The sequence below is a fragment of the Phalangium opilio genome, unplaced genomic scaffold, assembly GCF_054372755.1.
Source record: "Phalangium opilio isolate 3A_F unplaced genomic scaffold, DU_Popi_V2 ptg000079l_1, whole genome shotgun sequence".
Classification (NCBI taxonomy): Eukaryota; Metazoa; Arthropoda; class Arachnida; order Opiliones; family Phalangiidae; genus Phalangium; species Phalangium opilio.
In genome coordinates this window covers 16,151-43,841 of record NW_028324187.1, presented here as the reverse complement: position 1 = coordinate 43,841, position 27,691 = coordinate 16,151, and the positions used below count along the sequence as shown (strand labels likewise).

General features: G+C 38.7%; 4 protein-coding genes across 6 annotated transcripts; 2 read left to right on the top strand and 2 right to left on the bottom strand.

The window, feature by feature from the left end:
* The first annotated feature begins 130 nt into the window (after nucleotides 1–130).
* On the top strand, nucleotides 131–1,904 carry LOC149653972 (uncharacterized). The gene is made up of 5 exons (XM_089845323.1): nucleotides 131–205; nucleotides 274–889; nucleotides 953–1,050; nucleotides 1,121–1,284; nucleotides 1,344–1,904. Exons 2-5 carry the CDS (start codon nucleotides 623–625, stop codon nucleotides 1,604–1,606), a joined length of 792 nt encoding a protein of 263 aa, XP_089701449.1. The 5' UTR covers nucleotides 131–205; nucleotides 274–622; the 3' UTR covers nucleotides 1,607–1,904.
* LOC149653970 (uncharacterized) lies at nucleotides 1,742–17,687 on the bottom strand. The gene is made up of 10 exons (XM_089845312.1): nucleotides 17,485–17,687; nucleotides 7,035–7,329; nucleotides 6,210–6,267; nucleotides 5,964–6,111; nucleotides 5,064–5,119; nucleotides 4,776–4,880; nucleotides 4,490–4,700; nucleotides 4,237–4,434; nucleotides 3,813–4,125; nucleotides 1,742–3,628 (listed from the first exon to the last, which is right to left on the bottom strand). Exons 2-10 carry the CDS (start codon nucleotides 7,147–7,149, stop codon nucleotides 1,941–1,943), a joined length of 2,892 nt encoding a protein of 963 aa, XP_089701438.1. The 5' UTR covers nucleotides 7,150–7,329; nucleotides 17,485–17,687; the 3' UTR covers nucleotides 1,742–1,940.
* On the top strand, nucleotides 10,926–15,847 carry LOC149653971 (uncharacterized). 3 transcript variants are annotated; one of them, XM_089845308.1, is made up of 4 exons: nucleotides 10,926–11,840; nucleotides 12,457–14,418; nucleotides 14,492–14,588; nucleotides 14,656–15,847. In XM_089845308.1, exons 1-4 carry the CDS (start codon nucleotides 11,809–11,811, stop codon nucleotides 15,667–15,669), a joined length of 3,105 nt encoding a protein of 1,034 aa, XP_089701434.1. In that variant the 5' UTR covers nucleotides 10,926–11,808; the 3' UTR covers nucleotides 15,670–15,847. The 3 variants fall into 3 exon arrangements, with proteins under 3 accessions (XP_089701434.1, XP_089701436.1, XP_089701437.1); XM_089845310.1 differs by having other exon boundaries at nucleotides 10,929–11,582; XM_089845311.1 differs by lacking the exon at nucleotides 10,926–11,840 and adding an exon at nucleotides 11,907–12,104.
* A 305-nt stretch (nucleotides 17,688–17,992) lies between the features above and the next one.
* Nucleotides 17,993–24,588, bottom strand: ICA69 (islet cell autoantigen 1-like protein). Its single transcript, XM_089845319.1, has 9 exons — nucleotides 24,438–24,588; nucleotides 24,020–24,221; nucleotides 23,867–23,939; nucleotides 23,468–23,790; nucleotides 23,095–23,411; nucleotides 22,326–22,594; nucleotides 19,854–20,267; nucleotides 18,742–18,857; nucleotides 17,993–18,666 (listed from the first exon to the last, which is right to left on the bottom strand). Exons 2-9 carry the CDS (start codon nucleotides 24,176–24,178, stop codon nucleotides 18,553–18,555), a joined length of 1,785 nt encoding a protein of 594 aa, XP_089701445.1. The 5' UTR covers nucleotides 24,179–24,221; nucleotides 24,438–24,588; the 3' UTR covers nucleotides 17,993–18,552.
* Between the last annotated feature and the right edge of the window lie 3,103 nt (nucleotides 24,589–27,691).

Below are 27,691 nucleotides of genomic sequence, written 5' to 3'. Positions count from 1 at the left end.
GAAACCGCTTATATGGGACACTCCGTTTTAGGAAATTCCTGACCCAATAAGAAATCAAAAATTCTACCCTTGAAAGTCATCCCCTCGTTTCTTATCGGACTCTTGGTACTAAATGACAACTATGTTAAATGTTTATTTAAAATTTTCCTGAAAAATAAACTGGCTATAATTTGCTGTCTTAATTCGCCCAAACAAGGAAATTTTGGTATAAAATAGTTTTAACGCGATCCAACAACGAATTATCCCATCTGAGAATCAACCTTTGCGCAATAGGTTGAAACCGCTATATTTCCCGGAATATGGGCTGGATCCTAGAATAATGTTTATATTGGACGTCAAGTGTCTTAATTCAGTTCAAACATTGTACCCACGCGGCGCGAAAGTAAAACTATCTTTAGAGGCCGAGGATAAATTCGATCAATACCGAATCACAAAGGGTCCGAAGGAAAATGGCGTCGTGCCGGTAGAAACCCTTCAAGATGTTACGAAATTAAAAGCACCGAAAATTTCCCAGAAAATCAGCGCGAAACACAACCTCGTTAGGCCGTAGAGGTGGTATAATAACCACCACCGTAACAAGAATCAAATGAAGACATAGTTTGAAGTTTCTTTTTAACGAGAAATGCGGACCCCCAAAGTGAGTCTTGGTATTTTTCTATGCCTTTTATCGTTATGTTGTCGACATCAGAATCTGGTGGAAGGCATCGCGCCTCCTTATTACGGTCTGGACCGACCCTCCTTGGAGTACGAATTGCCACCTTTGTCTTTCGGGTACGAAGGATTGGAGCCTTATATGGACAGCGAGACGCTAAAGGGTCATTATCTGGGACATCACGCCAAGTACACCGAAAATATGAATAACGCTTTAAGAGAATGGAGAAGGGCTGTGGTAAGACTAAGACAGAGCGTGGTACAATTTGGATGAAAATACCACCTTTTAACTTTTCAACAGGATAGAATGTCAATTAGGGTGTCTATTATTGATATCTTGCGTAATTTGAGCCACATTCCTCCAAAGTTTCGGGAACCCATCAAAAATTACGGAGGAGGGTAATAGTTTGCATACGCGAATATATATATTATATTTTTAGTTGAGCGAGGTTCTCGTTTGCGTATTTAGATACGTTAATCACGCGCTGGTTTGGGCGTGTCTGTCACCAAACTCTCAAGGTGAAGACCGCTGGCCTCGTGGACCTATTGCCGACGATATCAAGACCTACTTCCGGTCATTCATACACTTTAGAGACATTTTTTCTGACGCTGCCCAAAGTGTATTTGGTTCAGGTCAGTACATCACATCATCTTTCGCGTGCCTATCCAGCATAACATAAATACCTCTACAGGTTACGCGTGGTTGTGTCGCAACAAGAAGAACGAAAAGAACCCGAGAGAACTCAAGATCGTGACAACCAGCAACCAAGACTCACCTCTAAGTCAAGGACTATACCCTATTTTGGCTATCGACGTCTGGGAACACGCTTACTACTTAAAACATCGTAATCAAAGGACGAAATACATCCAAGAATGGTGGTATTTAGTCGACTGGGACAATGTTAAAAATATAGACGATTTTTGGCTTGGTATTAAACAACACGACGAACTTTGAGCTACAATATCATAAATTTGTAAACACCCTAATATTTCATGCACAATTACCGCCAAAATTTACAACAAGTAAAGATCCTATACTCACCGTACGAAGTTCGCTCCCCTCGCATTGCGAAATAAATTAGGCATAATATAACTTGTAGTATTTTAATTACAACTTGCATGGTTAAAATGATACAACTTTAAAAGATTAAAATAATTCCCGTACATTCTGCAGGATTTATTACATAATGGGCATGATAGTGTATATGTTGTTTATGTAAATATATTTTGATAAACTCAATGACTGACTCGTGTAGGTGTATTTTCGTCTGGTTTTTTTTTTCTTTGGTTTAATCTAAAGTTATCACTTCGACATCCGAATCATTTTGAGGAAACAAGCTGTTCTGGGCACGATTAACGTCACCATTTTCATTTACTATCTTTTCCGGTGTCGCGTCCGAATCAGACTGGGGATAACCGGAAGTTGCGACTGTACCATCGCCGCGATTCGAATTATCACTGTCCTCATCGGAAAAACCGTCGTTTAAGTTAGATACTGAATCGGAACTGGATAAGTCAACAACTTCAAACGATGTCCTGCGGTTTACAGGGGTTGACTTGACCTGATCATTAGATTCGGAGTCATATTCTTCATCCGATTCGTAACATTCGACTACAGAATCCGAATCTTCACTAAGTTCATCGGGACTGCCCGAGGTATGTCCGTTATTTAAAGGGTTACCCGGTCGTTTCTGTTCGAGATCGTTTTGGTAATTGGACATAAAGGGATCCGCGTGTTTCGAGCGTTTGGGTTTTGAAGGTACATCAAGGTTATCGTCGCGCGATCGTTTTTGTAAGTTCAAGGTGGACGTATCGATAGCTCGCGAATCTTCGGACCAGGAACCACTGTCCGATGGGCCTTCGGCTAGGCTTAAGTATATGTCATTTTCTTTTCTGTTTTCCGATTTATCCAAAGAATTTCCGTCGGAAGTTAAAGACGAATCGGAACCGTCCAACCCACGCGCTGCATCAATCTCCACGCGTTTTTCCGGTCCTTGGGCTTCCTCGTTGTCTTTACCGTTTAAAACTTCAGTCACGGGAAGATTTTCCCCACCATCTACTTCCGAGTTGTTTCCGTTTTGGGCTGCAATACTTTCTTCTTCATCGGGTTTTTCCGTCGTGGTTGATGGTATTTCGTGGTTATTCGCCATCGAAATTAACGTAGACATTTGATTAAGTCGCAAGTTACTACCGTTTTCCGTCGTTGATATTTCATCACTAAGTTCTACGTTATTAGACACCAACGCGTCTAAGCAACCGTTTTCCGTGATCAAAATTTCACCACCAATTTGTACACCGTCACCGGACGGACTCGTATTGTTATTGTTTAAGGGCGATAATTTACAAAGTTCAAGCGCGTTGGTGGTCACTTGACCTTCGGGTCGTTCTAAATGATCTGCCACGGAGACTAAATTACAAATAGTTTCGGCCACTTCATTAAGATCCATTTTTTCAGTAGAGCTTAAATTCGCATCTTTTTCAAGCTCAAGTTTCTCAGTTTCCCGAGGACCGTTTTTACCCGTTGTTGAATGTAATCCCGAAACCTCGTCTAATTCAAAATTTTGAGTCTCCTGTAAAACTGGGTCATCCGCGGTTGAACTCAACTCCGATACCTGACTTTCTAGCATATTTTGGCTGTCTTTAAGACCAGAGTCTCCCGGTGACGCGCTTACCTCTGAACTTTGACTTTGCACGTTTTGGGCTTCATCTAGAGTAGAATTTCGTCTAATTTTTAATGGAATGTCTGAGGTTTCCGATAACCTTGAAGGTACTCGTAGCGCGTCCTTTTCCGGGGTCATTTCGAAACACCATTCGGGGCTACACGGGTTATGGACAGGGGTCTTTTTAATATACATTGGACCATTGTCCTCGACACCACTCAAGTCAAGTTCACTCTCGTAATTTTCTTTGCTCTCTTGACTAGAGTTGTAGATGCTTTTCTCCGGTGACGTCACAACGTTACCGATAGTATCAATCGCTAGTAACACGTAAAAAGATTTACAGGTAAATTATTCGGGACGTCACCATGAACACACGTGGGTCAAAGGGCAAATGCGGGAATTACGAAGAAATATACTATGATGAGCAAAGAAGGGAAATTTGGGCAAAGCCAAGAAACTAGCGACAATATAAAGAGTAGTTCTTTCTACCATACAACTTACATTTGGTAATTAGAGGTAGTTTTAGATGACCCAGAAGGGGAGGCGATTCAACGCCTACTTCTGGTTCGCTCTTTGGCAGAGGATTCCTCAGCCACTTTACCAAAGTACCAGAATCAACGCCTTTAGGTACGACATTAGGTGTTATGGAAACGGGCTGAGTGTACAAAACAAAATCGCGCAATTCCTCCAAAGACGAATGCATAGAGTAACAAACTCGGTAGAAATTGCAATCGTTAGTTCGACAACTAATTTCTTTTATACTAACGTGCTGGGTGTACCACATGGCGCTTAGTTTGATATGTAACACTCGCATCTACCATGAATAGCTCGCGTTAATATTGAACATTAAACTAAACCGTGACCTCTTTCGTTCCATGGTTCACGTAAGAGGTAAGTATCTACCAGAAGAATGAACAACTCTTACCTGAGTGTCTGGTTTATAACCACAAGGCAATTTATAACTCGCAGACACGTCATCCGCCTCATCGTCACTTTCGGTTTTTTGACCCGATTTCGACCAAGTACAGGCGTGAATTTGACTTTCATGAGGCAAAATAGTCAAAACATTTTGAATTTCGGGGACACCATCGTATCGATGGAATTTTGCGTCATTGACGTGAATCTATAGACGTTTGCGGTTAATACTTCGGCGGCATTGGAAAGGAAACATTTCAAACCTTTGTTCCCAAAGATTCGTTAAGCCCAATGAAAAATCGTTCGTATCCATATTGGGCGCTACATATAATTCGGACATAGTTGCCTTTATCTTTCAACCAAGGTTTAATGATATCCAAGGCTGCGGTAAGACTGTCATTACGGTCCGGTATGTAAAAGGCGTCTGGTTTGCAGAAGGTGGTGTCTATGTACAAGTTGTCTATCTTTTTCTTTCTAAATAGGTTTTACCACAAAATAGTACACACCTTTGCCGGTGATAGGCCTAATATTTAAGTATAATCTACTAACTCTCCAAGTTCGTCCAGTAAGAACGAAGTCGATTCCAAATCTGACAATGTCAGTCTAAAGTCACCAGTGTACAAGACACGCCCATTTTTTCCCTCAAACAGAAACCTGAATTTTTCACAAATATAAATAATACTTCGGAAACTCTTTCTGATTCTGAATGGAAGTCACCCGAAACCTCTTCCGCCTCTTGAACAAGCAAGTTTGAGACAATTGAAATCCTTGACAAAGGCGGGAAAAAGTTTCGCGGGCTCACAGTGAAAATTGTCTATATATTTTCAAAATACTAACATAACTGAACCTGGACAATGTCCGGCTTGTAATAAAGTTACGACTACTTCTTTGCTCTGTTTGCGGATCAAAAGTGAGTTTACGTTATTAATATCACGAATATATTCGTGTTTTTATACGTATAGACCATTCCAGTAATACCAGAAGAGAAGCAAATACCACAGGGGTCTGCCTTCTTAGGTTATTTCTCTCGCGCTAAGAAGCATGCACCACTAGAGGCAGTGCGAGTTGGCTAGCCTCCCGCGTATAGATAGTTTTCACACGTGGAGGATTCATACCATTTACACCAGGAGGCCGGACTATCTGGCGGACAAAAACTCGTCTGCTTTTGTCCTCCAGATAGCCCGGCTTCCTGGTGTAAATGGTATGAATCCTCCACGTGTGAAAACTATCTATAGAGCTATTTCAATTCGGGGGAATGGAGTGCTTTTGAGACGGGGTTTCGCCAGTCCCCACCCAGGCGCCTTATTTTGCGCGAAATTTAGCATAGAGTTCTTCAGCGGCCCGCACGGATGGAGGCTGAAAACCAGCTCCGTTTATTGGCAGGCCCAACTGTGACGTTTCCCCCCCCCCCCTTCAACTGATATAGCTCTATGGTAAACTCGGGCTTCGTCTTGGCGCGAGGTAATTAAGCTAAGAGGCGAACCTCCCGCCAGTCTGTTGGTTTCTCCACTTCCCCACCAGTAATTAATGTAATAGACCGTTCCTGAAATTACTTATAGAGAAACCAACGCGCGGCGGAGGGGGGAGGGTGTCTTCTTCAGACTCGCCAAGAGGCAACCTGGCAACGCCACACGAAGCCAGAGTTCACTACACGCGGGAGGCTACACACACCCTACGCCCTGTAAAGTTCTCTTCACCCATGTTAATAATGGAATGGTCTATGGTCGATAGATCTACCTTTTCAGGGTCTTCGCTGGGAAACAGCGAAATTGTAACCGGTTCATTAACCGGCAACGCGACCATGTAAGGTTTGAGATGTTTGTACTTCGCGTCATTTTCGAGAAAGGTCTGACTGATTTTGGACAAGTACAAATGCGTACTTTGTCTAATAATATCAATAGGTTTCATGGATTTTCGTTAAAGAAAAGAAAAAAAAAAAAAGAATCGATTCCAAAATGGACTCAGCCAATAAATTTTTCTTACCTTCCACCCAATTTTAACCTATTTTCAAAGGCTGGGTTTTTCAAACCGTGCATATGGTCTGCGAATAAAGAGAAAGCGAAGAAAAACACGTGTCAGCTGGCGCATTGTCACAACCCTGGTATACCCTACCACATCTACAGTACATTCCCCCCAGTATGATAAAAGAGAGATAAGAATCCCTCTTCTATACCAATAAAGAAAAAAACCTTGAAAATGAAGGCAGCTTTGCTGGTGTATGCCCAGTTGGGGGTACACCTTAGAAAACTAGAATTTTTTTTGTATGGAGGAACGATAGAGGGGTCAGAAAATTGGACCGCCCATTGCCTGAGGGAATTCTTTCTCTTTCCTTTCTATGGGACTTGAGTTGATATCCAACATACAACCTGAAGTTTCCAACCAACCTGAGGCTAAAGTCGCTAAACAGTTAAGAGGACCGTATCTCGGTTTTCGCGGGAAAGTTAGCACTTATCGCGCCAAAATCCAATATTTGTTGATATTTTCAACAGCCTTCAAACATGAACATTTCACAACCACGTGTAAAATGTAAGTACTTAATTTCTTTACATTTTGGTTAAGGGTGTTAGAAACTAAACAAAAAGGCGGATGGATTTCCACCCCTAATTACTCTAGCGCGTTTCGTAATTGGTGGACAGGAAAAATAAGGAGTGACGTCACTCACACGCGCTAAAATCAACGCATTTTAAGTGGGGAAAAAAGGTTGCGTAACCCCATGGATATCTATTCCCCCGGTTATCCGCGTTATAACATTTCTGGGTCGCGAGCTTCAAAATAGGCTTAGCGTTTATTTAGGTTTTAAAACCTTACCTGTATGGCAATGCGATAAAAAATACGCTCCTACATCAGTTTCCAAAGCCTTGTCTCTAAAATAGTCCACGGAAAGGTTGGGGTATTCCTTTAAGATACCCAAAAAGGTGCTCATGTTGAAGCTGTAAAGCTAGAAATATCGCTTCGGTTCTACGAAATTCTCTTATTTTCTCCGTCTCGGTTGGTGGAGCGACCGACGCGACTCTCTCGATATCGTTTCTAAATACTTGGAGGGAACTTGTTCCAACTCCTAGAGAGGGCGATAGGGTCCTCGAGTTGAAGCTGCTTTATTTATCTTTTGAACAAACACACAGAAAGAACGAAAACGTAACGTTAGTACTTGGAAATGATGGGAGGAACTAACAAGTTGGACGGCGTCCAAATAAATATTTTCCCATCGGTAGAACCACATGTGTTAGTTTTAAAGTAAATGTTGATAGTGACAGCTTGCTAACAGGCTAGAACGGTATGATGGTATCAGATACTCGACTTTGGACTTGATGGATGTTAAACACGCGCGTTCAGTTGGTGATAAGGGAATGTAAATACTACGTCATGATATCCTCTAATTAGAGGTAGAAAAATAGCAGAATAGGGGCTAAAACAACTGCTAACAATCTGCAAAATAGGCAATAGGCATGCCGTAATGGCAATGCAGGGCTACGTAGAGCTAAGCGTGAATTAATATGTTTCACTGAACCGGGTTTTTGCGGGTTCCCAGGCCGTTGGTAGGCACAGATATAGGCTGGCAGTTCAGTTTGAATCAGTAATTGCTGAAATACATGTATTTCTGGTAATTGGCTCACAGAGAACCTGTAAACATTACACTGAAGCAGGGCCGGAAATAAGCACAGGACACTGGACATTGCCTAATAAAATTTTAAAATGTCCCGTAATTTTTTAAAAACTAAGGGGATCACTGGACATTTTGACCAATAAATTTTCCGAAGTATTGATAGCTTGACTATGAAGATGCGACACTATTTATGCACACTCCAGTGGACAATGCCCAATATATTTTCCAGTCAAATGGGGGGGGGGTCACTGGACACATGTCCTATAAATTTTTTTTATTATTTCCGGCCCTACACTGAAGTTAAAGCTGAGAGAGGGGAGGAGTTTTTACTAGTTCCTTTTGTGAACACGAATTATTGTCAAGTTATATTCTGAATTATTATTGTTCCGCTATGATATTTATAAATGTAGGAGGAGCTTATTGACGGTTTTACTAGAGAACCCGACCAATGTTTAATCATAACACGGCGGACATAAGAATTCCCCGTACCCACTTTATAATTTCCTGCTATTGCTTAATGCAAATTAAAATATTTAAAGAACTGAGGATTATCAACATTAGCAAACTCGTGTAGTCAAATATTAGTTAATAAATAAACTACGATAGATAAAACTGTTATCAGATGGGTCAACACTGAAAATAATACAAATATCATGCTTCACGTAGGCTTTTCCTTGAACATTGAAAGCAATTCATTCATGTATTGCGGGTATAACATTTCTACAGGCGCCATAGAAAATACACAGGAGTTTAAAATAGCTTTTCATCCTGTATGGATACTTCCCCACCGAAAAATCTCTATTTTAAAATACGTTCAAAGATATTTTTCATTTGTCAGTAACGCCAAACACGTCGTTAAATAGGGAACCATTACTGTTAATGTAGCTGTATGGCGCCGAAAAGGAAAATGAAGCAAAAAGATTATTAGAACTCAGAGAGATTGTAGAATAGGGCAAGACTATTATGATCACAAGAGTTCATTAAATATTTATAAAATCCGGTAGAAACGAATGGGGAACGTAATGGGAAAACAAATGAGAAATTCTCTTAGAAACTGAGCAAAAAAATCAAGAAAAAATGTAGGCCTTGATTATTCCGATAAAAGGATTTCTAAATTGAAAATCAACAAATTTGGAAGAAAAAAAAAGCCAAAAATGCAAATATTGAAGATTATTCAACGAAACCTTGGAACAGGATTATGGCTAGATGTTCTTAAAAACCCTTTCCAAATTTCAAAGTCCATCGATTACAATTGGCATAGAGCCAATAAATGAAGAGGCGTACGTCGTTAACTTGATTTCAATTCCATTGTCTAAAGTGCTAGACAAATGCGCATTTTATTCTAAGGAATATTATGAACATCCTCAATTTTAGCTCCAATACAATGGTTTCTCCCTTTGTGTTTTGAAAAACACACATACTTTTACCTCTCTCTCTCTTTTCAAAACAAAAACCCACGCTAGTTCGATATCATTTTACAAAACATAACAACGTACACCACGGATACACAGGAACGAACGGCGTTTTCGAATGAATTCCAGGCCGTTTGACGCATTAAAACACTACTTGTATAGGCAAAGCTTGAACGCGAAACGCTATTTCATTATTAGCTTCAGGCTCTATACGAAGCTTGCAAAGGGGGGGGGGGGGTCAATGTTCGGAGCAATAACCGAATAAATAATTAATGAGCGTTATCTTATCTGAAAATGCAAGGGCAAAGCTCGATTTAGTGATAATGTTTGTTTTAGAGGCCTATCAAATATTATATTAAGAAATTTTCCGCTGCGAAAATTTGAGGTTTGTCCTGTATCGATTAGTTCTAATTCGGAATCATTATCCGGTTTTCCAATGGCTTATTGAGCTATTTGACGAATTTCACACGTGGCGCGACTCGTGACTTTTCAGTCAGTTATAATCCGGAATTATCTGCGCCTAGTTCGTCCATGAATTTTCGGGTTTTCAATGACTTCTGTCCCAACTTCCCAGCATCTCCACTTTTCCATGACTTCTGCCTCAATCTCCCAGTACCTTCACTTTTCCATGACTTCTGCCTCAATCTCCCAGTACCTTCACTTTTCCATGACTTCTGCCTCAATCTCCCAGTACCTTCACTTTTCCATGACTTCTGCCTCAATCTCCCAGTACCTTCATTTTCCATGACTTCTGCCTCAATCTCCCAGTACCTTCACTTTTCCATGACTTCTGCCTCAATCTCCCAGTACCTCCACTTTTCCATGACTTCTGCCTCAATTTCTCAGTCCAAATTTTCATGACTTTTGTCCCAGCCTCCAATTACCTCCACTTTTCCATGACTTCTACCTCAATCTCCCAGTACCTCCACTTTTCCATGACTTCTGAATCAATTTCTCAGTCCTCCACATTTCCACGACTTCTGTTCCAACCTCCCATTACCTCCACCTTTCCATGACTTCTACCTCAATTCCTCAGTCCTCCACTTTTCCATGACTTCTGCCTCAATTCCTCAATCTCTCGACCTTTCAATGACTTCTGCCTCAATTTCTCAGTCCAACTTTCCGCAACGTTTGCTTCAATTTCATAACCCCTCAATTTCCGCAGCGTTTGCCTCAATTTCATAACCCCTCAACTTTCCGCAACGTTTTGCCTCAATTTCATAACCCCTCAACGTTCCGCAACGTTTTTCCTCAATTTCACAACCCCTCAACTTTCCGCAACGTTTTGCCTCAAACTCTCCCGTTTTCCAGTGCCTTCTGGATCAGTCTACAGTTTCTCCAACCTTCCCACCCTTGGAAACTCAAAATTTTGAAAGAATTTCCCAACTTTTCCGCAATCAACCAATAATCCAATCCTCAGAGGTTGTCGCCCCTATGACTGTATTCTCACTCCTCAGCCACTTTTAGAAAAACCCTTATCCGCTTTAGTCATTCGCCCACCCACTAAACCTTCCACAGAGAAGAAATAAAATATTTTATACATTTTGGGGCGTGGAAAGTTTAAGACTTCGATTAGCTTGTGGGCACAATGCCACATTGCGATCCTACGCAGAAAAGTACATTTAACACGGTAAAAAGACGAAAGACAAGTCTATTTCGGACAGAGGGGGAATTTTCATTGGCAGGAAAATCAATAATGAATCAAGAAGATCGTGGACATGGTAAAAGCAGTTCTGTCCCTGAATAGTTGAGTATTACGTGCAGCTGGGGAGAACTTGTCATCCATTAATACCTCCCCCAACCCCAGTGACGGATAACGATATCTTGGCGTTTGGGCAATGTGCCAGCCATTCGAAGAGAATACTCCCTCTCTCCGAACAGTTCTCTTGTTCGTGCAGGATATTGCAAAACGCGTAACAGGGTACAGCCATCCAGTATCTACGGAAAACAGCCAGGGTCTTAAAGGGGAGGGGTAAAGTGCATTCCAAGCCGCAGCCCCGGAGATTGGATCCTGCGCCGTCGAAAGCCAAATGCATGGTAGAATCCATAGATTAGGGCCAGATGCCGGATGGACCGAACCAACTTTCAGAAACAGGGGGTGACGGGAACTTTGCCAAACCCTAACCACGTTCTTCCTAACCTAGCTTATCTCAGCCGTTAGAATAGGTTTTCCTTTTCCACTAGTCGCTCCGCTCTTTTCAGTCTAAGCTTTTATCGAGCTGTTTCAGTGAGTGCGTTGCGCGAGTGTCGTCCTTGAGTCAGCGATATTTTCACGCTTTCCCCAACGAGTAGTGGTTGTTCAGGATTTTATTGGCAGCCGTACGATAAAGAAGTTGAAAAGTTCGTATTTTCATTAAAAATGGGGTTGTAAAACGTCGCTACCACCGCCTTGTTTCGGTCAAAACCGGGGAGGGTAGTCAACTACACGCCACCGCGTGTGCGGTTTGTTGACATTTCTGATCAGTTATTAACCCCGATTCGCGAAATAAATAAATTACTTTGCGGAATACGATGTTATTATCGCGATGTCATTCAATTTTTTGAAATGAGCTAATAGGAAATAACCATGAAGGAATCAGACGATTATTTTAATCTAAGGTATCGTAAACTTTAAACTCTGATAGATAGTTCCGAGTTATTTGTTGTTTGTTAAACTATCGAAACTCGATAGAGAGAGATAAACGGAAAATGATATTTCAAAAAGATTATTTATGTGGAAAAAATATCGCGCGATTTTGTTCCCATTTCGTTTAAGGGGAATGGCAATAGAGCGTTGAAAAACTTTTTTTAGTTGTACTATACGAAATAGGATGTGTGTTTGTGTAGCTCTTCAAGCGATACAAAAGTTCTCAAACCGGTTGGGTAGGAACGTATAGAGGCGAAATACGGCCGAGTGTCGACGACCCAGCCGAAAAAATTGCCTTCTGTATTTTATCTCTGGAAGCGTTCTAAATTCTAATACGCCTTAGCTAGCATTTTACGATGGGAAAGTATGCCAGACGGGGGTTGTCAAAAAAAGCAGCTCGGAGAGGAAATTGAACGCCCATTTATTTTTACATTGGGTTCTACGCGAGTATTTTTCCGTCAAGGGTTAATTCTGGTTCTATCAGAAAATAGGGCGTGAGGCAGCCAGCGGGTTTACGCGTTGGCCCGTGTTATCGCGCAGACGCACAAGATACTAACCTCATTTCCCCGCCATATTCTTCCATGACAGGAATTTCTACGGGTATACAGAGCAGGATATGATGACGCGGGAAAAGGACGCGATTTGGAGCCAGGCTTTGCAGTCGTTGGTAATGAAGGATAATTCAAGACAGTTTGTTCAAACGACGCAGAGTTACCATCAGCCGGCTACAAACACAAATACCTTCATTTCCCTGCAAGAGGTACCCAGAGGGATTACGGTTTACCAGCCGGTTATGTCCCCCGTTATGAACACTGGAATAGTGGTGGATTTTGCAAATGGCGGCAACACGTCCATGGCCAATTCGTTTGCGGCCACCACTCAACCAGTACCACAAGCTCCTTCCATTCAACAACCGAATCGCTTTGATCCGCAACAAAATGGATACAACCAAATAATACAGACGCGAGTGGCTCAACCTAGTCCCAATGGATATGGCAACTACGGCCCGCCTCCTTCATACGCCAGCTACTTACAGGGAAGCCAAAATCCAGCCAACTTGAACAATAACCAACCTTTGGGTACCACGCAGAACATAAACAACCAAACATTGACGGTCATACACGGAGGACAGTTGATTAACAATGTATCGACGCAACCAACTCTCGGTACGATGTTGGCACCCAATCATCAGGCTGCGATGTATAACACCAGCCAACAACATCAACCGCAGCACATTGTGACTCAAAATATGCAGTTAAACAGCCCTCCTCTACTTGTTCCAAATAATCAAGCGGTGTCAGTGAACAATACTCGCGTCATCAATCTACCAAATTTTACGAGCAACGGTATGACCATAACGAGGTCCACCGTCACGCCGACCAATAGCCAAGTAACACAGCAACCAACCAATGGCGGAGCTGGAACTAATATATACAGGAAAGAAGGCAACATTATAACGCCAACTTTGTCACAGTTACTAGATCGCGGCGTACAACCGCCAAAAAACAATTTGCAAGAACATCCGAAGTTGGTCCAGATGCTGAAGAATCCAGAAATGAATTTTACTCATTCCACAGTTGTTCAAAATAGGCCAGTATCAAACCCCGTGGTTCAAAACAGAGCATTACCAACACCTGTTGTACAAAATAGGCCAGTTCCTACGCCACTGGTTCAAAATAGTGCAGTATCATCTACGGCAGTGTTTCAAAATAGGCCAGTAACAGTGACAACAACCCCCGTCACAATACCAATTACGTTGCAGAATATAACATTAACGCCAATTGTGGATAAACCTAACAGTCCATTGGTACAGCTTCTCAACGCACCCCAAAAGACTGTTGCCTCTGAACAACAGAAAACGATTAGTATAACTACAACAGCCACTTCCCGAGAGGAAGAACGAGTCATGTTTGTGATACCCGACAATCAAACTAGCCAGGCAGACGCCGGCAAGCCTAAACCACCGGAAACTAAACCCGACCAACCAGCACCACCCAGGAAAGCCAGAGTCAAGATATCACCTAAACTGGGTAATGATGCCAAGAGAAAAATGTGGTACTCGCATTTCGAGCCCAATGAAGAAAAGATAGAGGAGGAACCGACGAAAAAGTTACCCGAACCGGATGAAAACGGCAAATGGGACATGACTAAATTTAAAAAGTGTTACGTCAAGGTGACAAAATTACCACCCGAAATTGAGGATATTTACTTCGCGAAGGGTAATTATAAAAAGAGGAGCAAAGAAGCATTGGTTTACGTCGGGCCAAGTCACAAAAAAACTGTCAGGTTTAAACCATACGTCGCCATTAAGCAAGAACAGGAAATACCGACGGACGCTGCGAGTCAAATGGACGTTAAGGAAACAGTAAACCAAGACGAACCCATGAAGCAAGACGCTCCTTTGAAGACCATCTTAAAGATCAAGAAGATTAAAAACAAGAATGAAGCCTACAAAGTAATGGAAACAAATAATGGCGATCAAGAATTGAAGACGACTCTAAAGACAATTAAAAAGTACAAGATTAAACGGTCTAACCGACGAAGTGAAAAGTAATTCATATAACGAAATAGTTCAATCTTGTCAATGCACTCGCGTTACTAATGCTGTTATTGCATAATTTAGGGCCAAATGCACTTTTTGTAACAAGATGCGAAAACCAGCCGACAATTGGAGACACGTCATGGCGATTTATAGCAAAAATGTTGACGCAAAAGATCAGGTAATTAAACAATAACTCGTAATTATCTTTCAGGATGTACAGCATACAAAATGAATTTAAACTCCAGATAAGCGCGGACCAAGTCAAAGAAGAGTGTGAGTTATGCGGGACCAAAGTTTGCAGTAAATCAGCGTTGAAAGCGCATCAGGAAAACGTTCACGACAAGAGCGAAGAAACGGAGGAACTACCATTCGAGTGTTTTGTCTGCAAAAGACGATTGAAATCGGAAGAATTCCTAGAGTTCCATTTACAGACTCACTTCCGTTCCAAGAAAAAGAGTAGTGGAAAAGCTAGCAAAGTCAAAAAGGACGAGGAAGAAGGGGGAGAGAAAGAAGATGCAGGAACGAATGAGCAGAAGAAGTCAGCTACCCATCAGTGTGACTTCTGTCAAAGGTCTTTCCAAACGGGTTGCGCCCTTGCAGCCCATTTAAAAGTTCACGGAATCTTCCCCGACAACAAATGCAGCATTTGTAGCAAAGTCTTCGTTAAACCCTCGCAACTTAAAGCGCATTTAGTGGTCCATACTGACGAGCGACCTTTCGAATGCACAGAATGCGACAAAACCTTCCGCTTTCGTTCCAGTTTGAAGCAACATTCCTACAGTCATCAAGGCATCCTACCTTACAAATGCAAGATATGTTCCAAAGCCTTCGTGGCCAATTGGAGTTTGTCGCACCACATGAAAAGAACGCATAAAACCTCGCACGAAATGTGTCGGGTTTGTAAGCAAACATTTACGGATAAACTAAGTTTGAGCACCCACATGAAACTGTACCACGGAAAGAAGTCGCCAACTAAGGGCGAGAAAGAAGAGAGCGCCATTGAGGAAATTGCCGAGACATTGCTAAAGCAGTTGGCACACGAGGACGATGATGATGCCATGACAGAAACGGAAGACCCAATGAACGAAGAGGAAGATGGTGCCATCGATCGTGATGACCTGGATGGCTTGGAAAGCAATATGGAACTAGTATGCGAGTTATGTGACAATGTATCAACTTCCATTGCCGACATGGAAAAACATTTAATGCAATACCACAGAGTCAAGGAAAGTAAAGTCTCGAAGCTCTTGCCAGTTTAACTTCACGGTTGTGTACACGTATAAGATTTATAAATTGAAGGATTGTATTTAGTTCACCATGTCTACAATCCATTAGATTTTTATCAAAGCTTCTAGGTAATACCAAAAATGTTTGTGTTTTCCAACACCAATTTTAAAATTGTTGAATGTGTTGTAATAAATCGTTTTTTAACAAAAATCGTGGCATTTATTTTCACGCGCATTTCTTCACTAGCAGTCGCGTGCGCGTGTCTCTACCATGTAGTGAGGCCTAATTTCCAGGTTGCCTAAATGTCCTCGTATGTCCTAGTGTTTTTGGTGTTTTTGCACTTAGTTTTGGAGCCGTCAACAGTTGGAAAAGCTATATCTCAACAAGAGATGAAAAACAGCAACAAGTCCAATCAATTCATGAGAATTATGGTTAAACCTCAACTCAGCATTCCTAAATCCCAAAACCACACTCTGAAACGTCGTAGGGTTGAGCCACGATGGGAAGTCCTTAAAATTGACGTGGAAGATGGCAATTATGAAGTTAGTAGACAAAATAATCGTCCTTTTAATGCCATGCGAGATGAGGATTATAAAGCAGCGCATAGAAATATTGAGACTAAATCCGAATCGGAACGTTATGTTATAGTGAAAACCGACGAAGAAACGTACAATCTGACTATTGCTTTTGCGATACTGATCATATCCATGCTGATGTTAATTGTCACGGTGCTCGGCATAACTCTATACTACTTCAACGAAATAAGCCAAAACTTAGAGATCAATAAGATTGACCGACAATTAACTCAGTATAACTACAATGACGAGATATACAGAGACGACGAAGAAGAATATGGTCCAAAGATCAACAACAACCAAAATGATGGCACTTATTGGTGGGACAAATGGGACACGCGACCCAAAGTGATAGGCACTATTCCTGCTAAAGAAAGCTCAACTCAGAATGCGGGAACGCAAACTTTGAAGGAGGCTGATGCTGAAATCAACACTGTGGAAACTCCGAGTGACGTTAGGCAACAGAAATTAACAAAATTATTCCCGGGAACCAGCACTGATACTGTGAGCTCACTTGAATCGAGGAAATACCAAAACCCTTTCAAAGCTAAGAATCTTTTGTCTTGCAATTCGTCAATGGCTACTCTGAACCATGAAACAAATCCAAACGAAGATACAAATTGGCATGAAGTTACTTTAGTCAAATCGAAACATTCCTACACCTCAGTGCCAAATAACTTAGAAAGTATGGTCTTTGGTAAGGCTATGCCTAACGAGGGCTCTTCAACAAGTTCTGTTTGTTCGACTTCATATGAAGCTCATGTACCTATTTTACCAGTTTCTAATGAATGTTCTCAGCCAAAGAAATTCGCAGCATCTAATACTTTTCCATGGTTTAAGAACTTAAAAACGGGAGATCGAATGCGTACTAATGAACAAGGATCCGGTCGAATGAAAGTTACAAAATTTACAAGGACAACTTTGGATACTTTACGCGAGGATGCCCTTCATTGATATGAACATTTTAAAATTTAGGCTTAGTGTAATGTTGAATAAAATTAGTTTCACTAACTGGTTTTTTCTGACTTAGGAAACTGGTTTACCTTTAACTGTTGACTAACTCGAGTAGTTTATTTTAGATCTACAAAACCTGTTTCTGCTTATTTGCATCGTTGATTTCGAAATATGCAAATCATCGCTAAATATTAACATTGCATTTTTCCCAGCTATCAACATAGTTACATTCAAAGGCTTAAGTCCCGACTCCAGTTAACAATGGCACATACCCGATCACGATGACAAAAACCCCAAATAACATGTTTAAGTACTTACGAATTTGGAAGATTCCTGAAAACATCCAAAACATCTTCAGTGAATGTATCCAGACGAAATTATATCCATTTAAGCAAACACAGTATGATTTAAGTATTAAAAGAGAAACCGTTATAAAAGAAGCCACGTTGTTTGCATTTTTTAGAAATCGCGTAAACTAGCAGACGACAGAAACAGAGCCGACTCAGCCACTCAATGTCAGGGTGGAAAATAAGCGCAGGACACTGTACATTGTCCAATAAAATTTTAAAATGTCCCATAATTTTTTTTTAAAACTAAGAGGGTCACTGGACATTTTGATTAGTAAATTTTTCCAAAGTTTTGATAGCTTGAGTATGAAGATGGGACACTATTTATGCGCACTCCAGTGGACAATGTCCTATAAATTTTCCAGTCAAAGGGGGCACATGTCCTATAAGAAATTTTTCTTATTTCAGGCCGTCCGCCACTGCACCAAGAAGTCACGTGATACGATTCAAATTTTGGCGGGAAATTTCAAACGCAAAAATTTCAATTTTCCAAATTTATTTTTTTCTTTCTTTCTTTTGATATTCACAATAATATACCAACATGTTTTAAGGTATTTTTTTCTCCAAAAATGGATTTGACTAGAGTCACATAATATTACTACAATAATTTTATAGGCCTAATTTTAAATTATACTATAATACTCTGTAGTGTTTTTTGATATATTTGTGTGTGTATATATAGGACCACCATGCAATATAGAATTAGTAAATTAATAAGCAAATAAAAGTACTTTAAAGAAACCCCAATAACAAAGAAAATATGACTAGAAATTATTATTTGAAAAACAAAATAAAGATCATAATATAAATGCTTAAAAAACAAGTAAACCCACAAACCTCAAAATTAATTATAATTAAACCATTAAACCATTGAAAGATATAAATGCCAAGTTTTTAAAAATTCTTTAGATGGTTTTTTAGTTACCTCATTAAAAATACTTCTTTTTAAACTTCACTGGCAGTTCAATATTATTACTAAATTATCATAAATTAATATTTTAAGCTATAAATGTCTCAATTAAAAATAAAAGAAACCCTTCTAACAACTTCTATCGTCATCATTGAGGCCCGCTTTTAATCCAAGAGCATCTGGATTCCCCAAGGGATCAAGATCAGCAAATAAATTGAACCAAGCACTCATGTCTTTCTTGTTCTGGATTATGTATGTTAGTTTATGTGTTAGATTATGGAAAGGAGAGGAAAGGAATGTTAGTTTAAAATATCAGACCTTTTTTGATAGAGGGGCGGCTGACATTGGCTTTGGGTTAGATGAAGAGTTAGTTTTAGACTTATCCATAGAGGAAGGTGTGATAGAATTGGCCGGCAAAGGAATATTGTTAGCAGCTATTAAGAAAATGTTTGTGTTTTGTAGTGAATTTTTATACAACTTTTTGGGAAAACATATTTCCCAGAGTTTTCCAGGTTTTTTCCCATATATTTCCCAGAGTTTTCAAGGTTTTTTCCCCCATATATTTCCCAGAGTTTTCAAGGTTTTTTCCCCCATATTTCCCAGAGTTTTCAAGGTTTTTTCCCATATATTTCCCAGGTTTTTCTCCCCCCGTATTTCCCAGAGTTTTCAAGGTTTTTTCTCATATATTTCCCAGGTTTCCCCCCCCCCTATTTCCCAGAGTTTTCAAGGTTTTTTCTCCCCGTATTTCCCAGAGTTTTCAAGGTTTTTTCCCCCATATTTCCCAGAGTTTTCAAGGTTTTTTCCCCCATATTTCCCAGAGTTTTCAAGGTTTTTCCCCCATATATTTCCCAGAGTTTTCAAGGTTTTTCCCCCATATATTTCCCTGAGTTTAAGGTTTTTCCCCATATATTTCCCTAAGTTTTCCAGGTTTTTCCCCCATATATTTTCATGAGTTTTCAAGGTTTTCCCCCCATATTTCCATGAGTTTTCAAGGTTTTCCCCCCATATTTCCATGAGTTTTCAAGGCTTCTTCCCCATATATTTCCATGAGTTTTCAAGGTTTTTTCCCCATATATTTCCATGAGTTTTCAAGGTTTTTCCCCCATATATTTCCATGAGTTTTCAAGGTTTTTTCCCCATAATAACAAGGAGTTTTTTAATAGTGGCAGCAACCTCTTCAGAGCAAACTTACTCAATCCTCAGAAATTTCTCTGAATTTTATTAAAAATTCTTAATTTCCCTGAGTTTTTTGTAAACTATTTATTTCCCTGAGTATTCCCAAGTTTGTATGAATCCTTTACTTACAATAATGTTAGATTTAAAGGAAGTTTATGGGTTCAAAATCATAATGGAACCAATTCTAGGCTCCAACAAAGAAAGTACACGAAAAAAAAAAAAAACCCTTGCCTTACCACAGAATAAATACTTACCACCTTCTCCAATAGAACAGGCTGCGAAAGACGAATTCATCTGTAAAAGCTGTGATGGAAGAAATCCTTGTCCACTATTGTGATCAGTAGCGGCTGGGTTCTTTTGCCACTCATCACCATTCATGATCAAATCAGCTTCGGAATTAACATTTGATGCCGAGCCATCCTTAGTGGTGGTCAATTCTTGCCCTTCAAAATTAAACTCCTCAGCTGATAATGACCAGTCTGTAGCTGGTTTAGTAGGTGACTGATCACCAAAAGCAGCTTGCCAATCAGCCGCAAAGCTTCCTTGAGGATGGAGACCCATATTTTGGAAGCCAGAGGAAGGACCATTCAGGATATCATTTAAAAGAGTTAAATCATCTTTATCGCAGTCGTCAATCTCTGGGTTTCCAGTCAAGAGATCAGTTTGCCCTGTTTTATAAATACTTAGTTTTGTAAATTAAATTAATTGAGGGTGAAGTGATTTTTTATCGATTCTTCTACTAATTTTAAGACCAGTCTGCATAGTGGAACATTCAGGAAATACTTTCGAATGATTTTAAAATTCAAATTAGGTTCAGATTTTAAGGATAATTTTAAAGAAGGACCTCCGACCAATCGCGTAACCAGAGTTGGGCACTCCTTTTTAGATAGATTTTTTTTCTATCAAACTATCATAGATGGCGAAACTATCAATTCTTTTGGCTATATTTTAGAGTGGAACTCCTTCTTAGATAGATTTTTTTCCTCTCAAACTATCAAAGATGGCGGAACTATCAACTCTTCTGACTATATTTTAGACTGACATTGCTGGTTAGATCGATATTTTTCCTCTCAAACTATCATAGATAGCGAAACTATCAACTCTTCTGACTATATTTTAGACTGACACTGCTGGTTAGATAGATATTTTTCCTCTCAAAACTATCATATTTGGCGAAACTATCAATTCTTCTAGCTATATTTTAGACGGGCATTATTTGTTAGATAGATTTTTTCCCTCTCAACAAATCATAGATGGTGAAACTATCAAATCTTCCTTCAATATGTTAGATTGGCTCTCATTGTTAGATAGATTTTTTGCCTATCAAATCAAATTGAAATCTTTAGGGACGACTAAATTAATCGATTATTTAATTTTCGGACTTTAAATTTGATTGTTTTCGATCAAACTGATTTGGTCTCTACCTAATTTTACTCTGTTTAATCGATTCCTGATATTTCCTGATTTTGTAGAATTTCTAATATTTTCATATATTCATATAATTTCCATAATCTCATTTCTCAAGTTTGACTTTTAACTGTCTATAGTTCAAAAGCTACTTTTCATAATTTTTAAAATTATTCGCCCTTGATTTAATCTAAACCATCTACTATAAACGGTTAACTAATAATAATTAAAGGCAAAAATTGCAATTAAAAACTGTGGGTAATAAAAATCAGAAAATCTACACTTTAATTTATCTACTTCTACGTTTGGATGATTTCGTGGAATCGTTCTTCCTCCTCGAGTAGTCGTTCACATCAGTGACAGCACGGAGCTTCTATATACAAGAAGCTCCGTCTTCACAGTTTGAACTGTTGAACCATCGTTTATTTTATTTTTATTTATTTGTTTGAGAGGGTTATAACGACCACCAAGTACAGAATCTTCTTATAGAATAAACCTACACTTGCTAACGTTAAAATATATTAAAAACTTCGATATCATTCAAAAAACGACTTATCTTTCCAGAAATTTTCATAACTATCAATATTGCCTATCAAAGATTAGCTCATAATTTTTTTAAAATCAAATCAGAAAACAGATGTCGCCAAATAAAATCACTCAAAAAATCAATATATTTCTCAAGGAATAATGCCTATCATTTTTTATGATTTCTAAAAGATGGGGTTAGTAGCCAGATCACGTTGAGAATCGATATTTTTCTCTAGAAGATTTCAACGAATCAATGAATCATATCAACTTCGAGTGCACTTTCTAAGCTATCAAACTCAATCGATCATTATAATTCAAATTTTTCTCGAAAATAACTATCAAAATTGATACTTTGATTGGGGCAGATTTAGTTTTCTATCGTATCAAGTGGTAAAACTATCAAATGATATGATAGTGCCCATCTATGCGCGTAACGCCTTACCTTTTTATTAACAAATTCTCGTGGCACGTTCCATGTCTCGCGCCACGATTATCACGTTGCGCGCGAATTTTATCAAATCTCGTGATAAATTTCATTCGACACGGAACGTGCCACGAGAATTTTGTTAACAAGAAGGCAGGGCGTTACGCGATTGGTCGGAAGTCCCAGTTTAAAATTATCCTTAAAATCTGAACCTAATTTGAATTTTAAAATCATTCGGAGGTATTTCCTGAATGTTTCACTATGCAGACTGCTCTTATAATTAGTAGAAGAATCGATAAAAAATCACTTGATTTTCTACTTCACCCTCCCTTTAAGTTGTTTCTTTACACTTTTAGTGGAAACTTACAGGCATTTTTAGTTTGATTAGGTTTTGTTGGTGGTGGAGGTGGGTTTGTTGATGGTAAATCTTTTAAATTCAATAAAGGAGACTCGTCTAAAATAGAATCCGGTTTAGATTCAGCTTTCCCTTCTTTTTTCGAAGCCACATTTAAACTTTTGGCAGGGGAATTATAAAGATTTTGCAAACTATCACTCTTTTTCCCATTTCCCTTTGATTTTTCTTTCTTTTCAGATTCATCAGCTTCATCCCGGTATTCGGCATCGAAAAATATAAGTCTGTAATGTACAAGCAATATTAAAAGTCAGGGGTGTGCGAGTACTTGACTCGATACTCGATAACAACGCATTGAGATACTCGAGACAGATTCGAGTAGCTTTTTAACATTTTAAATACTCGAGTCCGAGGCTTACAACTATAGCAGACGATGAGTTCGTGATCATTTATTTTGAAAATCACCTGTTCAATGTTAAATTGATCACTAACAATCTTTTTGAACTAGTTAGATATTAGATAGTTGAACATCTTCGTTATTTTCAAGAAATTTACAAAATTGCTACTCGACAAGTCAATATTTGAGACTCGATAATTACTCGAAAGAACAAACAAAATTTGACCTATCTAAATACTCGATACTTGAAAGTATTTTTGAGACTCGGCTCGATACTCGATAAGAAATTAGTTTCGATACTCGGACTCGGCTCAAAACCGAAAAAACGGGACTCGCACACCACTGTTAAAATAATAACTTAATGTAAACTCCGTGAAGATTACTTACTTGTCTTTATCTTCTTCCTCATCTTCATCAAGATCAAGTTGAAGGGAAGTTGATGTCTCTTCGGCTAATTTCTTGCTGGATTCTGTCAATTCTTTTAGCATGTTGAATTCATAGTGTTGATAACCTTTGAAGCTATCAGCGACAGTGGCCATAGTTTTGGAAGTTTTCTCCCAAAATTGAAGTAAGGTGTTTTGATAAGACACGAGGGCGTGTGAAAACATATTACAGCGGGAAGCTGAAAGGAGATCCACCTTTTGAAGGGTATCAACTTTCAATTTGTCAAATTTTACTTTAGTTTTTCGAACATGACCTTGAACCTATTTGCAAATTTGTTTTTAGAAAAATATTTATATAAAATCCTTTGCAATCTCACTTTTCTGAATTTGTCAAGTTGACGATTCATATCAGGGTCAAGTTGTTGAGAAATATCTTTCATCCACATCAAATTTCCCCGATAAACTGTTCTGGATTTTTCCATTTTGTCCACAGTGATAAAAGTATCAGCTATTGCTCTAATTTGAAAGGTTTCAACCTCCTGATAGAGTCTAACTAATGGTCCTCTTAGATCCAGCCTTTTTTGAGCAGTATAGCTTAAAGTTTTCCCCGTGGCTATCATCATCTTTCCAGCCCTAGTTTTATCTTGTTTCCCACATTCCTTCAAAAACCTCCCGGTAGAATTCTCTTCTTGAGCCAAAACTACCATGTAAAATAACCCCCAACTCGTTAAACTTGTACCCAAACACAATACAAAAGTAGTTGTAAGATTACTTACCCAATAATTTATCTTGATACAGTTCTAAAACCCTCATAAGATTGGCACAAGAGTCCTGTATAGCTCGAAACATCTGGTGGGTGAATATAAATACACTCCAAGTAAGGATAAGTCATAAGGAACTTTTAAGTTTCTTAAAAAAGGATTTATTACCTCTAACTTTGAATCAAGTTCGGCATCGCTAGCAACGATACACTCATCTTCTTTCTTCCCCAGTTTTCTAAGCACAGCTTGCTTAGTTGACCAATACTGCTGTTGGACTTTGGAGAGGGTTGAAGAATCCACGTATCTGTCATAACCAGGTCCATACATTTTGCCCGGGATTTAATACTAACTTTGATTTATCAAAGTAATTCTAAATAAAATTAAATAAAACCAATTTAAATTATTAGAATATTAAAAATATACGTTACAATTTCGCCCTATTAAATTATTATTGCTGATAAGGAAGGTTAGGAGTAGTAGGCATAAAATGTTTAATTAGCCTTGGCTTCCAGTTTCTTTTTTTTTTTTAACATTTTTACCGGTAGAAACTCAGCTTAGATCGCAAAGTTTAGTGAATAATAGTTACCTTTAAATAGTTTTCAACAGCTTATTGTATTTCATAACTAATTTAGAATGCCTTAATTTTAATGCGGTGAACGTGACAAATTACATATTTTTGACGTAAACAATTCACTATACCGGCGGCCATATTCCCGAGTAAGCAAAGAGAATATAGGAGAGGAGTGGAAAATGGGGCAAAACTTGTGACTCTTTTCTACCGTGCATCTTCAACGCGCAGTACCGAGGCATCTTCAACGCGCAGTACCGAGGCATTTCCGTTTGAGACTTTAAATGATATCGTAGGTGGCGCGACTGAGCCGGAAACTCCCTCGTACCGCTAGTATAATTTAGGCGAGACATAACTATTTACGCTTGTGGAGCGGGGGAGGTTCCACTCCTCTCCTATATTCTCTTTGGAGTAAGCAAGTAGGCAAAAATAAATTGGGCTATAGACCCGCCATCTATCAATATAAATTGGAATTTTAAAAATTCACAAACCTTGATTAAAAACAGTTTAACTAATTAACGGAGCAATTAAGTTTATATTTTAAATTATATTAGATTATCACAATGATTAGATATACGAGTTTTTTTTCAAAAATTAAGAGTAATAGCAGTCATCCACCTTTGACTGTATTAGTGTATATGGAGAAATAACATGGAGTTTCACTATCCTTTATTAATTAATTAAAGTGGTGTTTAATATATTGGTCGCTAAAAGAATATAGATATGTGAACAAAATTTCTTGTTTATGATACCATGTTTTATAGCGATGAAGTATAGATTTCAGTTCACTAGTAACTTTAATAAGTGGTCAATGACCAGTTTTTAGTTACTCCGTGTGGTTTTTTTTTCAATTTGAGTATATGACCAGCTGGGATAAAAAATACTTATTTCCAACACTGTTCTAAACGCCTCTGAAAGATTTAAATAACTTCGGGTACAAAAGCCCCGATCAAGTCCCAATCCAAAACCATCTACACGCGAACGTCGACCAAAAAGAGTATCTTCATTTGAAAATTTATGAGCAACTCTGACCCGGAGGGCCTAGCCCCTTTAAAAATTCAAAAAGAGTTCTTTTGGTGTGGGCGAAGTTCTTTGATTTCCCTCAAATCCTAGGGATTAAAATTTAGAATTCCTATCTTCAAAGCTAACTTATTTAAAAGATATATATATTTTATGATCAATGAAGATGTATGTATACGACTCGTGGCCGTATTGAATCGCTCCTTTCAATACAAGCTTTAAATACTTTGGGCGATTAGCGAAATTCTTCCCTCGAGGGGATCTCTAGAAATCCAATAGGTGATTGCATAAATTTATAAGATATGTTCCATAAGTATGACGACACTTCCTATTATACTTCGTAATGCTAGAGACTTACAGCTCGAGCTAGTTCGAGAACGACAAGCGAGAATTGAAGTCCTACACTTTGTTTTGCAGTCCATCTTCCTATTTAGTCTGTACTAAGCCTTTGACAGAGGCCAGTCACCAGGCGTCGCTTTACCTCGAAACTATGACCTACGTCACTTCATAACAAGCTCCAGTTTCTAACCAGTGCCAAACTTATATGGAACATATCTTATGAACTTATGATGAATGACATAAAAATGTTTCTTCAGAAGTATATTAGTTTTTGAAGAGGCCGTTTAATTTACTTCAATTACCGCGACAATTACTTCAAAACTAATCCGTTTACAGAAGTTAAGGAACTAAAAAACCAGTTATATCTCCACTATATTAAATCCGCGGTCATTATTGACAACTATAACCAAGAAAAAAATAAAAAAATTCGTTCAAATTATTCTAAATTAACTACGAACAATATTTTTTCTTTCAAATTTAAACTATTCCCCTCATTAAAAATACCAACAAACTTTAATAATGTCGGAAATCCTGTTTGATAAAAAAAGAAAATATATAAAACCAACTTGTAAAGCGAGAAATCTTGATTTGCGAAAGTGCATGATGGTGGCGTCGAGGTACTTATTAAAACCTCAAGGTTGTTGGTAGCATCTTTACAATTAAAATTAATTAATAAAAATTTCCATTCTAAGAGAGTAAGTTTCTGGGTAAAAATTAAGAGAAAGTTTCGGAAAGGGGAAAAACCATAAGAGGTTGGTAATGATTTTCATATTTTGCGATGATTGGCAACTTTCCAAGCAAGACGACCTTGTTTTTGCTGTTACAGCAAGGCAAAAATTTAAGTGACACATAAGGAGTTTTATGATGAGTCTATTGTTTTCATATATTATCTCCTTTTATAACGATTATGAAGTATTTAAAAATAAAAAAATAAAATGTATATTAATTCTAATTTCTAACGTAACTGCGTCGTTACTTGGGTCTCGGTCAAGGACATAAAATTGATTTAATAATCATTAATACTATATTTTCCCGCGCAGGAAAAAAGGCCTAACCGAAATTATCCATTCAAGGGAGGTCATTTAGAGGTCAAATTCGAGGATTCGAAAGGTTCTGGCCCCAATTATACGAGGTTTAAAAAAATGTTTGAGAGCTCGTGATGTACCTGACATGACATTAGAATTAAATAAGAAAGATCCTTATAAATTAAAGAGGAATATATACCGCTTCGTGAGCCATCACAAAAAAATAAAAAAAAATTAAAACTAAGTCAGGATGTAAGGTTATTTTACCATAATGGGAATCACACATTCGGTGAGATATTTTTCAGGGTCTAACACATCTTGAAACAAGAAGAAACAAACGAAAGTTCTGATGGAATTTCCCATTTAGTTTTAATAGTTACAGAGAGACGGTTGAAATAGTTACCCTTGGGCGAAGATTTTTAACTTTAAGATCAAAATAGTTCATCTTTCATATTGCGTTATGCTATAAGTTTATAAGATATGTTCCATCCATAAGTTTGTCACTGGTTACAAACTGGAGCTTGTCATGAAGTGACGTGGGTAGATCGACATCTGGTGAGGTGCTGTCAAAGGCTTAGTACAGACTAAATAGAATTAGATGGACTGCAAAATTAACCACCGAATGTAGTTACTCAATTCTCGCTTGTCGTTCTCGAACTAGCTCGAGCTGTAAGTCTCTAGCATTACGAAGTATTGGAAGTGTCATACTTATGGAACATATCTTATACCGTTTTGAACGCAATAAGACGCAGACAATGATCGCGTGACGCCTGAAGAATATGAAAAGGGAGAGCGGGGGAGATCATTGAAGCGGATCGTTCTGAGACTTCACCTTGGAGGAGCGCTACACCGGTACATCACGATCCACCTTTTCATCTTCTAAATTTT